At 39.8% G+C, this 12079-nt stretch overlaps 1 protein-coding gene across 1 annotated transcript; it reads left to right on the top strand.

Moving 5' to 3' along the window:
* Positions 1-6967: 6967 nt before the first annotated feature.
* LOC130497420 (uncharacterized) lies at positions 6968-8168 on the top strand. The gene is made up of 2 exons (XM_056990192.1): positions 6968-7989; positions 8084-8168. Exons 1-2 carry the CDS (start codon positions 6968-6970, stop codon positions 8166-8168), a joined length of 1107 nt encoding a protein of 368 aa, XP_056846172.1.
* Positions 8169-12079: the final 3911 nt, after the last annotated feature.

The raw sequence follows: 12079 nt of genomic DNA, 5'->3' as shown, positions 1-12079 counted from the left end.
CTGGATTTATCCTTAAGTTGGAGTAAGGGATTCCATTGTTTCGTCCCCACAGATGGCGCCAATTGTGAGGGATTAAACTCACCTCCTGATTTTTAGGTCAGGTTAAAGTTTAAGAAAGAGGTTAGGGAAAGATAATGCGGGCTGAATCCCTTAATAACTTATAGAATGAATGATGATTTTATTGATGATTTTTGTAAAGCACTGTTTTTAATAGATATTTATACTGTTTACAAAGAAAGAATTAAATGATTGAGAGCTTGTGTGTGAAATGGGTTCCAATCCCTTTTTCTTGATTGATTTTCTCTTTAAATAGCCCCAGGCTCCGTCAGTTGCTACCAACAGGTTCCCGAGATCCCCTCCGTGATTTGAGGGATTTGTAACAGCTCCCCTTTGACCGGGTCCTGCGCCTATTTATTTGTCCACGAGCTACCTCTTTGACCGGGTCCTGCGCCTGTTTACTTGTCAACGAGCTGCCTCTTTTCCTTGACCTCTCTGATGAACATCTCCAGCTCACAGCCTCCGGATCTGACTTAGCTGTTTTTGAAGATTGAATTCATGATGGGTCTTTCGCGGTCCGTTATCATTTCTTATTGTCTATCACTAGCTAGAGGGTCATATTTTGGCCCAACAGAGCCTTCATGGCTACAGTGGGAGCAGTTTGTGATCTTAAGAAGAATAGGATGTGCCTAACTAATGTTGATGAAAATGTCTTCTATGATCCTCTGGAGAAGAAGAAAAGTGAAGATTTGAATTCATACATAGAGATGTTTGAAGATCCAGCACCTCTAGCATATGCAGATCGCGAGCTTGCAAAAACAGGATCAGCAACGATCGACATTCAACTTTCAAGATCGGTCGACAATGAGCCTAACGAATCGACCGACACAGAGCCTTTAGAATCGGTCGACATCGTCCAAATTTCAGAACGGAACGAGACTGAAAAGTCTAAGTCTGGGGGAAGACCTAAAAAGAGGAAAAGAAAATGAAAAGGAATATAGATGCATATTCTCTATCACTGGTCCCTTCTCAGTGTCAGGAGGAAAGTCTTGAGTGTAGAGTTCGCCGCAGAGGAGGTCCAGCTTCTTTTGCTAAGGTTAGAGTGCTATCTGATCCAAAACTGAGAGACAAAGGGGAAGCATCTGCAAGAGCTTTCATCAACTGCATCAACCAAATGAGGAAGAGAGACACAGAAACTTGTTTTGGAGCAAGTTCACATCCTCATCAAAATTTAATCAGACCTCCAAAAGTCAAGCTAATGACTACAAATAAGCGCTGAGTGGGAGGCAACCCACTGTTAGGTTTGTTTTTAAATTTGGTTTTATTTTCATATTCTACTGACTTTTCTTTCTAACTATTGCAGGTTAAAAAAAAAGGATGAACAGTACGCACGACACTGTAGCAACAGTGCCGAGCGACACTGTAGCAAGGAAATCGAGCGACACTGTAGCAGGATTACTGTAGCGACGCTACTGTAGCAGAGTCACTGTTCATCCGAAAAAAAAAAAATATTATTGGTTTTACATTTATTTGTTACTGACTTTTAGTGTTTTATTTTAGTGTTTTATTTTAGTGTTTTATATTAGGTAAAAAGAGGGATCCAAGGAAGAAGCGTTAATCTACCAACATCGACCGATGACTGCGCATCATTGGTCGACAGAGCATGACTAGCATTGATCGATCGCCACTTAATTGTGTTGATCGATAGAGCATCAAGAGTATCGATCGCCACTTAACTGTGTTGGTCAATATTAACATCAAAGTTAGGTATACTGTTTTTCTTTGTTAATTATTGTCCTTATGATTTATTCTTGCACCAATCTTAGACTATATAACACTGGTAACAGTGTTGTTTAAGTCTGGGGGAGGTCATACTAATATTATAATTTAGATTAGCTATTTAGAATAGGGACCCGAGTAAAAGATTGCCATAATATCGACCGACGAGAAGAAGTCGATATCGATCGACATAACCAAATCTGCCACGACCGATGACAACACATTTACATCGACCAACATCTATTCCGGTCAGGTATTTCGTTCTAACTTGTTACATTGAGTACTTATGGTCTATGTCTCACCAATCTCCGACTTGATAACACCATTATAGTGTTATTTAAGTCTGGGGGAGGTTTCACTGATATTGTGTTTTGGTTAGTGAAAAAAAAAAGAAAAAAAAGAAAAAGAGATCCAGGTAGACGATTGCTCATCACATCGCCCCATGAGACATGTTTGATATCGATCGCCAGCACTTCATATCAAACGATCAATTGTCTCTTCATTGTGTCAAACGATCTCTCTAACCATCAACTGATGAAACCATGTCGATATCGTTCGACATCGCTTCATCTTCAACGATCGATTGATACTACATTGTGTCGATCAACACAGACATCAGCGAGCTGGTATATCGTTCTAACTTGTTAACTTTCTTAATTATGCTTTATGTTTTTCATACCACCGACTGTGTTACACTGGGACAGTGTAATTTAAGTCTGGGGGGATTACTAACGATTATCTACTTTATGAGTCTTATTTAAAACGTTTTCAAAAAAGTTTTTATTGAGTCAAGAAGGGGATATAATCTTAATTGATTTATTACTTGTCATCTAACCACTCTTTAGACCAGTCTTAGATTTACTAACTGCAGAAGTACTAGAGATACTAAAGTGGATCAACCTATCAACTATGTTTGCACTTGCTGAGATTGTTTGAAGGAACCAAAGCTGACCTCCAACCTAATACTGACTTGATTTGCTTGTCTTGGGGCTTGGTAATCACTCGATCGGAATCCTCTTACAAGTCTGTGTGTTTCTGGTTCCATTCATTCTCTCTCTTCGGCATCTCAAGATCTAAGTTTATAAAGAAAAGCTTTATATGATTTCTTGAGAGGCAGAGGGATAGGTAAATTACATGCGACCCCATTATTCTAAATCTCAAGAATGATCACACATTGTGGAAACGATGGATAGGTAAATTACCTGTGACCCTATTATTTGCTACACTTTGTCAAAATGTATGAGTTACAAATGCAATGTCAATGAGATAGACTAGATGACCTGTGTTGGCATCGAAACCTGTTGAAATTGAAACTAATAAGAGATTTAGAGAAGAGAGATGAGGGGAGAAAAGGATCAGAGAAGACTACATGTGTGTTCAGAAACTTGTTTGAGTTGAATCCATGTGTCCTTTGATCGATACTCCCAAGGTAAAGCCAACACTTTTATGTTTATGCAAGAAATGAGGTTAGTAGAGGGGTTTGTCAGACAGGATCTGTTAGGTTGTGGAACTAGTGGAATTTGGTTGCTATATTAGAATATGGTATGATGTGCTTCTAAGGTTAGGATGTTTATGATTTGGTTTGCACTACTAAAGAGATGATGAACTGAGTTATTTTAAAAAAATTTGAGTCCCTACTGTTTTCAAACCTCTTTCAGAGAGACTGCCTGTTGGTTTTGCTTGAGGACAAGCAAAAGGGTAAGTCTGGGGGAGTTGATATACCGGATTTTACCCATTTTTACCCATGGTATATAAGTGTTTTATATACTATTTACTATGTATTGGATTCTATTTAGAGTATTTACAGGTTCAAGGACGATTTGGAGATATATGGTGATTTTGGTGCCTTTTAGAGTCTTTCGATGGAGACCTTCCCACCGTTGGATTTAGCCCATCTGTGGACACAGGATATAGATTTGATTTAGATTTCCAATTCCACCGGTTTGAGATCAATCCAACGGTTAGATCGGAAGTTATGCCCGTTTTACTGAAGAGTGGTCAGTCTGCCTCGCGAGAGAAGGCTGCCGAGAAGAGGATTGTATGTCGATCGATGCAGCACACTGCATGTCGATCGACAGGGACATCAAAACGTGGGCCAATTATATTTCATGACCAACTGAAGCCCAGGAGTCACCACAAAGTTACCAAAATACCCTTGACGACCAGAAACCCTATTTATGTTATTTCTAAGCCATTGTTGACGGCGACGCTTTCTACGCTTTCTTTTGATTCATTGTTCTTAGTTTAGGAGAGAAGAGAGGAACTCCTTTAGAGTCCTCTTGGAACTCCTTTGGTTTTTATATCTATTCTATTGCAATTTCATCTACTCATCTATGATTTCTGTGACAACTATCATGTCTGAGTAGATCCACCTGTTAGGTTTAGGGTTCAGATAGGTTATAAGGGATTAGCCCCAAATATAGAACTGCTAAGTTGTGGTATTAATTATTGAGACTGTTCTTAATGCTTTTTCTTGAGTAATTAACTTGAACTTGATCATAGAATCATTAGGCACAAGCGAGAGCTTGGTCTCTAATCTGACTTGTCTTCTCTGATCTAGGATTGCTAGATAACAGCGAGAGCTGTTTTAGAAACCCTAACGAACATATATTCAACCCGCGCATTAAGCCTACTAGAAGCGTGTCGATTGATATCCCGACAGGTGAATCGATCGACGGAGCAAAAGGTGTATCGATCGATACTCCTATAGAGTCATCGATCGACACTTTCTAACTGATCATCCCGACAGGTGAGATCATTGGATCTAGTAATAGATAACCTATACAACGAGAGTTGATATGTTATTCTTATAGTTGAGTTCTATAATATCATATTTTAGTAACTATATCATTATAATCCCAACCTGAATAGAAACCCTAGATCTAGCTACCATCATTCCATCAAACAACTCTTGGTTACATAAGAACAACTGCCTTGTTCACTTTGCTTTCATTTATTTATTACATTCATATTTACTCCTTTATAACTGTTTGCCTAGTTAAATCTTAATATTCATAGTTTAGTGTGTGCCCTAGCTCTCTGTGGATTCAATCCCTAATTATTACAATCGAACCTCTTATTTGAGAGAGTAAGATCACTTGTTAGGATAATTTGAGTGATATCAAATTTGGCGCCGTTGCCGGGGAGCAAGGATTCGCCATTAGACTTGATTAATAGGTTTATTCTAGGTTTTATTTACTGTTTTAAGTTACTTACGAAATTTTTTCTTGTTTTTTAGGTACATGCCAATTAGTGCCAGAAGCAGCAAGAGAGAATTGCTTTTCTTCTCAGACCCGGCACGTTTGGAACGCTCGATCCGCAAAGAGAAACTCGCAGCATCGATCGATACCACTTATACATCATCGATCGACACTTGTGAAAGAGAATAGATCGACACATCATCTGCAACATCGGTCGATACCAATCTGCGATCAACCATGAGCCAGATACTTGTGCTACAAAGGGATGAGAATGGGGACCTGCATGACCAGGATGGTCATTTGCGTAATGCAGCAGGTCAGAGACTTGATGCTCAGGGGACTGTAATCCCTAACTCCGATATTGATGCTACAGGAGCTGCTATACCTGTAGATGAGAATGCTCGAGAAAGGACACTGGTTGACTACAACCGTCAAGAGGAATACTATTTCAACAGATCAGCCATTCGTCTACCAGATATCCAGACACAGAATTTCGAGCTGAATCCAAAGTACTACACCCTCGTGTCACAGATACATTACTCTGGATTATCTCACGAGCATCCTATGGACCATTTAGAAAGGTTCGAGGATCTTATTTCTCTTATCTGTATGGATGAAGTCCCTGAGGACTACTTGCTTTACAAGCTCTTCAAATACTCACTTGTTGGAGAAGCTTCGCATTGGCGTAAGCAGCTACCACCAGGATCTCTTACATCCTGGACCGACATCCAAAATGCATTCCTGTGTAAATTCTTTGATGAATCACGGACTGAAGAAATAAGAGAGAAAATTTGGACATTCTCTCAGGGACCTACAGAAGGCTTCAGAAGCTCTTGAGAGAGGTTCAGGAGCTACCAAAGGGACTGTCCACATCATGGTTTTACAAAGGTTCAGCTGTTGATAAAGTTCTGCAATGGTATTGATGTGCAATATCATGTAATGCTGGACACTGCAAGCGAGAGGAACTTTAGAACAAGGACCCTAGAGGAAGCTCAGAGACTGATTGAGAGCTTGGCGTTCAGCACCAGTGCCAAAAATCTAGATATGCACAGGATAAAATCAGCTGTAAAGGATGACAATAAGATCATTGAGGCTGAGACTGGTTCTGTACATGAAGTCTCATTTGTGGAGCATGCTATATACCAGGATGAGGACCAGTACAATTTAGAAGAGATGAAATTTATGCTAGAGGAGCGCTTGAAAGAACAGCAGGAGATCACTGAGGAGCTTAATCTGCATTTGAATTCTCTCTACAAAGAGGTGAATGGAAAGATAGACATCATCGATACCCGTTTCAAGATGTTGTGCACCCAAGTTTCTCAGATTGAAAAAACTCTGAAAAATGAAATTTTTTTTCGAAGGAACGACACTGTTCATGTCGGTACTGTTCACACCGGTACTATTCACACGGGTACTGTTCATCCGGTTACTATTCATCCGATTACTGTTAATCCCGCATCGATCGACACTGTTCATCCGATATCGATCGACACTGTTCATCCCGTATCAGTCGACACTGTTCATCGCGGCACTGTTCACCGTGATACTGTTCATCGTGACACTGTTCATCCCGACTGGGAAGAGCAGCAGGTCGATTCCAAATGGGATAACTACTTTGGGGAAGTAATCAAACATGAGGAGTTGGAAGAAGAAGTCTTTTAGTCGAAAGTTGCATGTCCATTGGTAGCTCGTACTTGTGTCGATCTACACCATCAGCTGAACATCGATCGATACCACTTTTAGGGTCATGCAGTACTGTTCAAATTCAGACCCACTCAGATTTTGCTGCTCGACACCCACATCCTCCCATCCCGTACCATGCTAAAACATATGACGTCGAGCAGCTCAAACAGAACAGCATCGATCGACCTTCACGGGAAAGCATCGATCGACAGCGGCTCACTACAAATCTAGTGTGTTTACCAGACCCTTATGCCCACGGTTTGAATGCAACTCGCAACCCATCTCAGACGCCAGTTTGCTTAAAGACAATGGAGAAGACCAGACAGCAACCTGCAGATGCACCAGACCAAAAGCATTTGACTCTAGTTGAAACTTCTTTCGTTGAGAGTGTCGATCGACGACATACACCTGGTATCGATCGACACCAAATGGACGGACATGAATCTGTCATGGAACGGCAGGAAACAAAAGAAGTGATTCAGATTGGGATGAGGTCGAAAGCTAAGAAACTCTATGTTCCCAAACACCTGAGGAGAGAAGCTAACAAAGCTGAACTTGATGGATTTCACAAGAGGGTGAAGAGAGTTCCTAAGGGTATGACTTTTGAGGAAGCTTATTATAAGTACAGACTTTGTAATTTCTTCAGAGAGAGCAGGGAGACAGAAAAGGACATGGAGATATTATTCAACAAGGTCTGGCGTAAGCCTAAGAGGACTCTAAAGAAGGAACAAGATCCTGGAAAGTTTCTGATTCCATGCTCTATAAATAACCACGATTTGCCAAACGCCATCTGCGATACTGGATCTGCAGTGAGAATCATGGCTATAGACACTGCTGAAGTATTAGGATTAAAGACGGAACCTTCAAAAGATAGTTTCGCTTTCGTGGATAACTCCAAAGCAAACTCAGCAGGCATGATCAGGAATGTTAAAGTTGAGATAGGAGGATGCACTATTCCTGTGGATTTTCATGTCGTGGAGCTCAAATCAGGCAGGACATCTTTCCTTCTTTTTGGAAGAGCCTTCATGGCTACAGTGGGAGCAGTTTGTGATCTTAAGAAGAATAGGATGTGCCTAACTAATGTTGATGAAAATGTCTTCTATGATCCTGTGGAGAAGAAGAAAAGTGAAGATTTGATTTCATACATAGTGATGTTTGAAGATCCAGCACCTCTAACATATGCAGATCGCAAGCTTGCAAAATCAGGATCAGCAACGATCGACATTCAACTTTCAAGATCGGTCGACAATGAGCCTAACGAATCGACTGACACAGAGCCTTTAGAATCGGTCGACATCGTCCAAATTTCAGAACGGAACGAGACTGAAAAGTCTAAGTCTGGGGGAAGACCTAAAAAGAGGAAAAAGAAAATGAAAAGGAATATAGATGCATATTCTCTATCACTGGTCCCTTCTCGGTGTCAGGAGGAAAGTCTTGAGTGTAGAGTTCGCCGCAGAGGAAGTCCAGCTTCTTTTGCTAAGGTTAGAGTGCTATCTGATCCAAAACTGAGAGACAAAGGGGAAGCATCTGCAAGAGCTTTCATCAACTGCATCAACCAAATGAGGAAGAGAGACACAGAAACTTGTTTTGGAGCAAGTTCACATCCTCATCCAGATTTAATCAGACCTCCAAAAGTCAAGCTAATGATTACAAATAAGCGCTGAGTGGGAGGCAACCCACTGTTAGGTTTGTTTTTAAATTTGGTTTTATTTTCATATTCTACTCACTTTTCTTTCTAACTATTGCAGGTTAAAAAAAAAAGGATGAACAGTACGCACGACACTGTAGCAACAGTGCCGAGTGACACTGTAGCAAGGAAATCGAGCGACACTGTTGCAGGATTACTGTAGCGACGCTACTGTAGCAGAGTCACTGTTCATCCGAAAAAAATATATTATTTGTTTTACATTTATTTGTTACTAACTTTTAGTGTTTTATTTTAGTGTTTTATATTAGGTAAAAAGAGGGATCCAAGGAAGAAGCGTTAATCTACCAACATCGACCGATGACTGCGCATCATTGGTCGACAGAGCATCACTAGCATCGATCGATCGCCACTTAATTGTGTTGATCGATAGAGCATCAAGAGTATCGATCGCCACTTAACTGTGTTGGTCAATATTCACATCAAAGTTAGGTATACTGTTTTTCCTTGTTAATTATTGTCCTTATGATTTATTTTTGCACCAATCTTAGACTGTATAACACTGGTAACAGTGTTGTTTAAGTCTGGGGGAGGTCATACTAATATTATAATTTAGATTAGCTATTTAGAATAGGGACCCGAGTAAACGATTGCCATAATATCGACCGACGAGAAGAAGTCGATATCGATCGACATAACCAAATCTGCCACGACCAATGACAACACATCTACATCGATCAACATCTATTCCGGTCAGGTATTTCGTTCTAACTTGTTACATTGAGTACTTATGGTCTATTTCTCACCAATCTCCGACTTGATAACACCATTATAGTGTTATTTAAGTCTGGGGGAGGTTTCACTGATATTGTGTTTTGGTTAGTGAAAAAAAAAAAGAGATCTAGGTAGACGATTGCTCAGCACATCGCCCGATGAGACCTGTTTTATATCGATCGCCAGCACTTCATATCAAACGATCGATCGTCTCTTCATTGTGTCAAACGATCTCTCTAACCATCGACCGATGAGACCATGTCGATATCGTTCGACATCACTTCATCTTCAACGATCGATTGATACTTCATTGTGTCGATCAACACAGACATCAGCGAGCTGGTATATCGTTCTAACATGTTAACTTTCTTAATTATGCTTTATGTTTTTCATACCACTGACTGTGTTACACTGGGACACTGTAATTTAAGTCTGGGGGGATTACTAACGATTATCTACTTTATGAGTCTTATTTAAAACGTTTTCAAAAAGGTTTTTATTGAGTCAAGAAGGGGATATAATCTTAATCGATTTATTACTTGTCATCTAACCACTCTTTAGACCAGTCTTAGATTTACTAACTGCAGAAGTACTAGAGATACTAAAGTGGATCAACCTATCAACTATGTTTGCACTTGCTGAGATTGTTTGAAGGAACCAAAGCTGACCTCCAACCTAATACTGACTTGATTTGCTTGTCTTGGGGCTTGGTAATCACTCGATCGGAATCCTCTTACAAGTCTGGAAGGTAAAAAAGTCTGTGTGTTTCTGGTTCCCTTCCTTCTCTCTCTTCGGCATCTCAAGATCTAAGTTTATAAAGAAAAGATTGATATGATTTCTTGAGAGGCAGAGGGATAGGTAAATTACCTGCGACCCCATTATTCTAAATCTCAAGGATGATCACACATTGTGAAAACGATGGATAGGTAAATTACCTGTGACCCCATTATTCGCTACACTTTGTCAAAATGTATGAGTTACAAATGCAATGTCAATGAGATAGACTAGATGACCTGTGTTGGCATCAAAACCTGTTAAAATTAAAACTAATAAGAGATTTAGAGACGAGAGATGAGGGGAGAAATAGATCAGAGAAGACTACCTCTGTGTTCAGAAACTTGTTTGAGTTGAATCCATGTGTCCTTTGATCGATACTCCCAAGGTAAAGCCTACACTTTTATGTTTATGCAAGAAATGAGGTTAGTAGAGGGGATTGTCAGACAGGATATGTTAGGTTGTGGAACTAGTGGAATTTGGTTGCTATATTAGGATATGGTATGATGTGCTTCTAAGGTTAGGATGTTTATGATTTGGTTTGCACTACTAAAGAGATGATGAACTGAGTTATTTTAAAAAAATTTGAGTCCCTGCTGTTTTCAAACATCTTTCAGAGAGACTGCCTGTTGGTTTTGCTTGAGGACAAGCAAAAGGGTAAGTCTGGGGGAGTTGATATACCATGGATTTTACCCATTTTTACCCATGGTATATAAGTGTTTTATATACTATTTACTATGTATTGGAGTCTATTTAGAGTATTTACAGGTTCAAGGACGATTTGGAGATATATGGTGATTTTGGTGCCTTTTAGAGTCTTTCGCAGTGCAGAACTGCACAGACGTTTCAGATGTTTAGCTCTCATGGAGACGTTTCCACCGTTGGATTTAGCCCATCTTTGGACACAAGATAGAGATTTGAGTTAGCTTTCCAATTCCACCGGTTTGAGATCAATCCAACGGTTAGATCGGAAGTTATGCCCGTTTTACTGAAGAGTGGTCAGTCTACCTAGCGAGAGAAGGCTGCCGAGAAGAGGATTGTATGTCGATCGATGCAGCACACTGCATGTCGATCGACAGGGACATCAGAACGTGGGCCAAGTATATTTCATGACCAACTGAAGCCCAGGAGTCACCACAAAGTTACCAAAATACCCTTGACGACTAGAAACCCTATTTATATTATTTCTAATCCATTGTTGACGGCGACGCTTTCTACGCTTTCTTTTGATTCATTGTTCTTAGTTTAGGAGAGAAGAGAGGAACTCCTTTAGAGTCCTCTTGGAACTTCTTTGGTTTTTATATCTATTATATTGCAATTTCATCTACTCATCTATGATTTATGTGATAACTATCATGTCTGAGTAGATCCACCTGTTAGGTTTAGGGTTTAGATAGGTTATAAGGGATTAGCCCCAAATATAGAATTGCTAAGTTGTGGTATTAATCATTGAGACTGTTCTTAATGCTTTTTCTTGAGTAATTAACTTGAACTTGATCATAGAATCATTAGGCACAAGCGAGAGCTTGGTCTCTAATCTGACTTGTCTTCTCTGATCTAGGATTGCTAGATAACAGCGAGAGCTGGTTTAGAAACCCTAACGAACATATATTCAACCCGCGCATTAAGCCTACTAGAAGCGTGTCGATTGATATCCCGACAGGTGAATCGATCGACGGAGCAAAAGGTGTATCGATCGATACTCCTATAGAGTCATCGATCGACACTTTCTAACTGATCATCCCGACAGGTGAGATCATTGGATCTAGTAATAGATAACCTATACAACGAGAGTTGATATGTTATTCTTATAGTTGAGTTCTATAATATCATATTTTAGTATCTATATCATTATAATCCCAACCTGAATAGAAACCCTAGATCTAGCTACCATCATTCCATCAAACAACTCTTGGTTACATAAGAACAACTGTCTTGTTCACTTTGCTTTCATTTATTTATTACATTCATATTTACTGCTCTATAACTGTTTGCCTAGTTAAATCTTAATATTCATAGTTTAGTGTGTGCCCTAACTCTCTGTGGATTCGATCCCTAAGTACTACAATCGAACCTCTTATTTGAGAGAGTAAGATCACTTGTTAGGGTAATTTGAGTGATATCAGGGGACATGACAGGGATTGTTATCGCAGCATCGTTCCAAGGTTTGCTCATGGTTTATCCACAATATCTTTCTTTCTTTTCTTTTGCAATGATCCTTACCCTC

The sequence above is a fragment of the Raphanus sativus genome, chromosome 1 (genome assembly GCF_000801105.2).
Source record: "Raphanus sativus cultivar WK10039 chromosome 1, ASM80110v3, whole genome shotgun sequence".
Taxonomy (NCBI): Eukaryota; Viridiplantae; Streptophyta; class Magnoliopsida; order Brassicales; family Brassicaceae; genus Raphanus; species Raphanus sativus.
This window is presented reverse-complemented; position numbering and strand designations above follow the sequence as displayed.

Coding starts and splice junctions, on each gene's coding strand:
- LOC130497420 (XM_056990192.1), top strand. CDS start 6,968: ATGGAGAAGACCAGACAGCAACCTGCAGATGCACCAGACCAAAAGCAT. Junction 7,990..8,083: donor GAACGGAACGAGACTGAAAA/GTCTAAGTCTGG, acceptor TCTCGGTGTCAG/GAGGAAAGTCTTGAGTGTAG.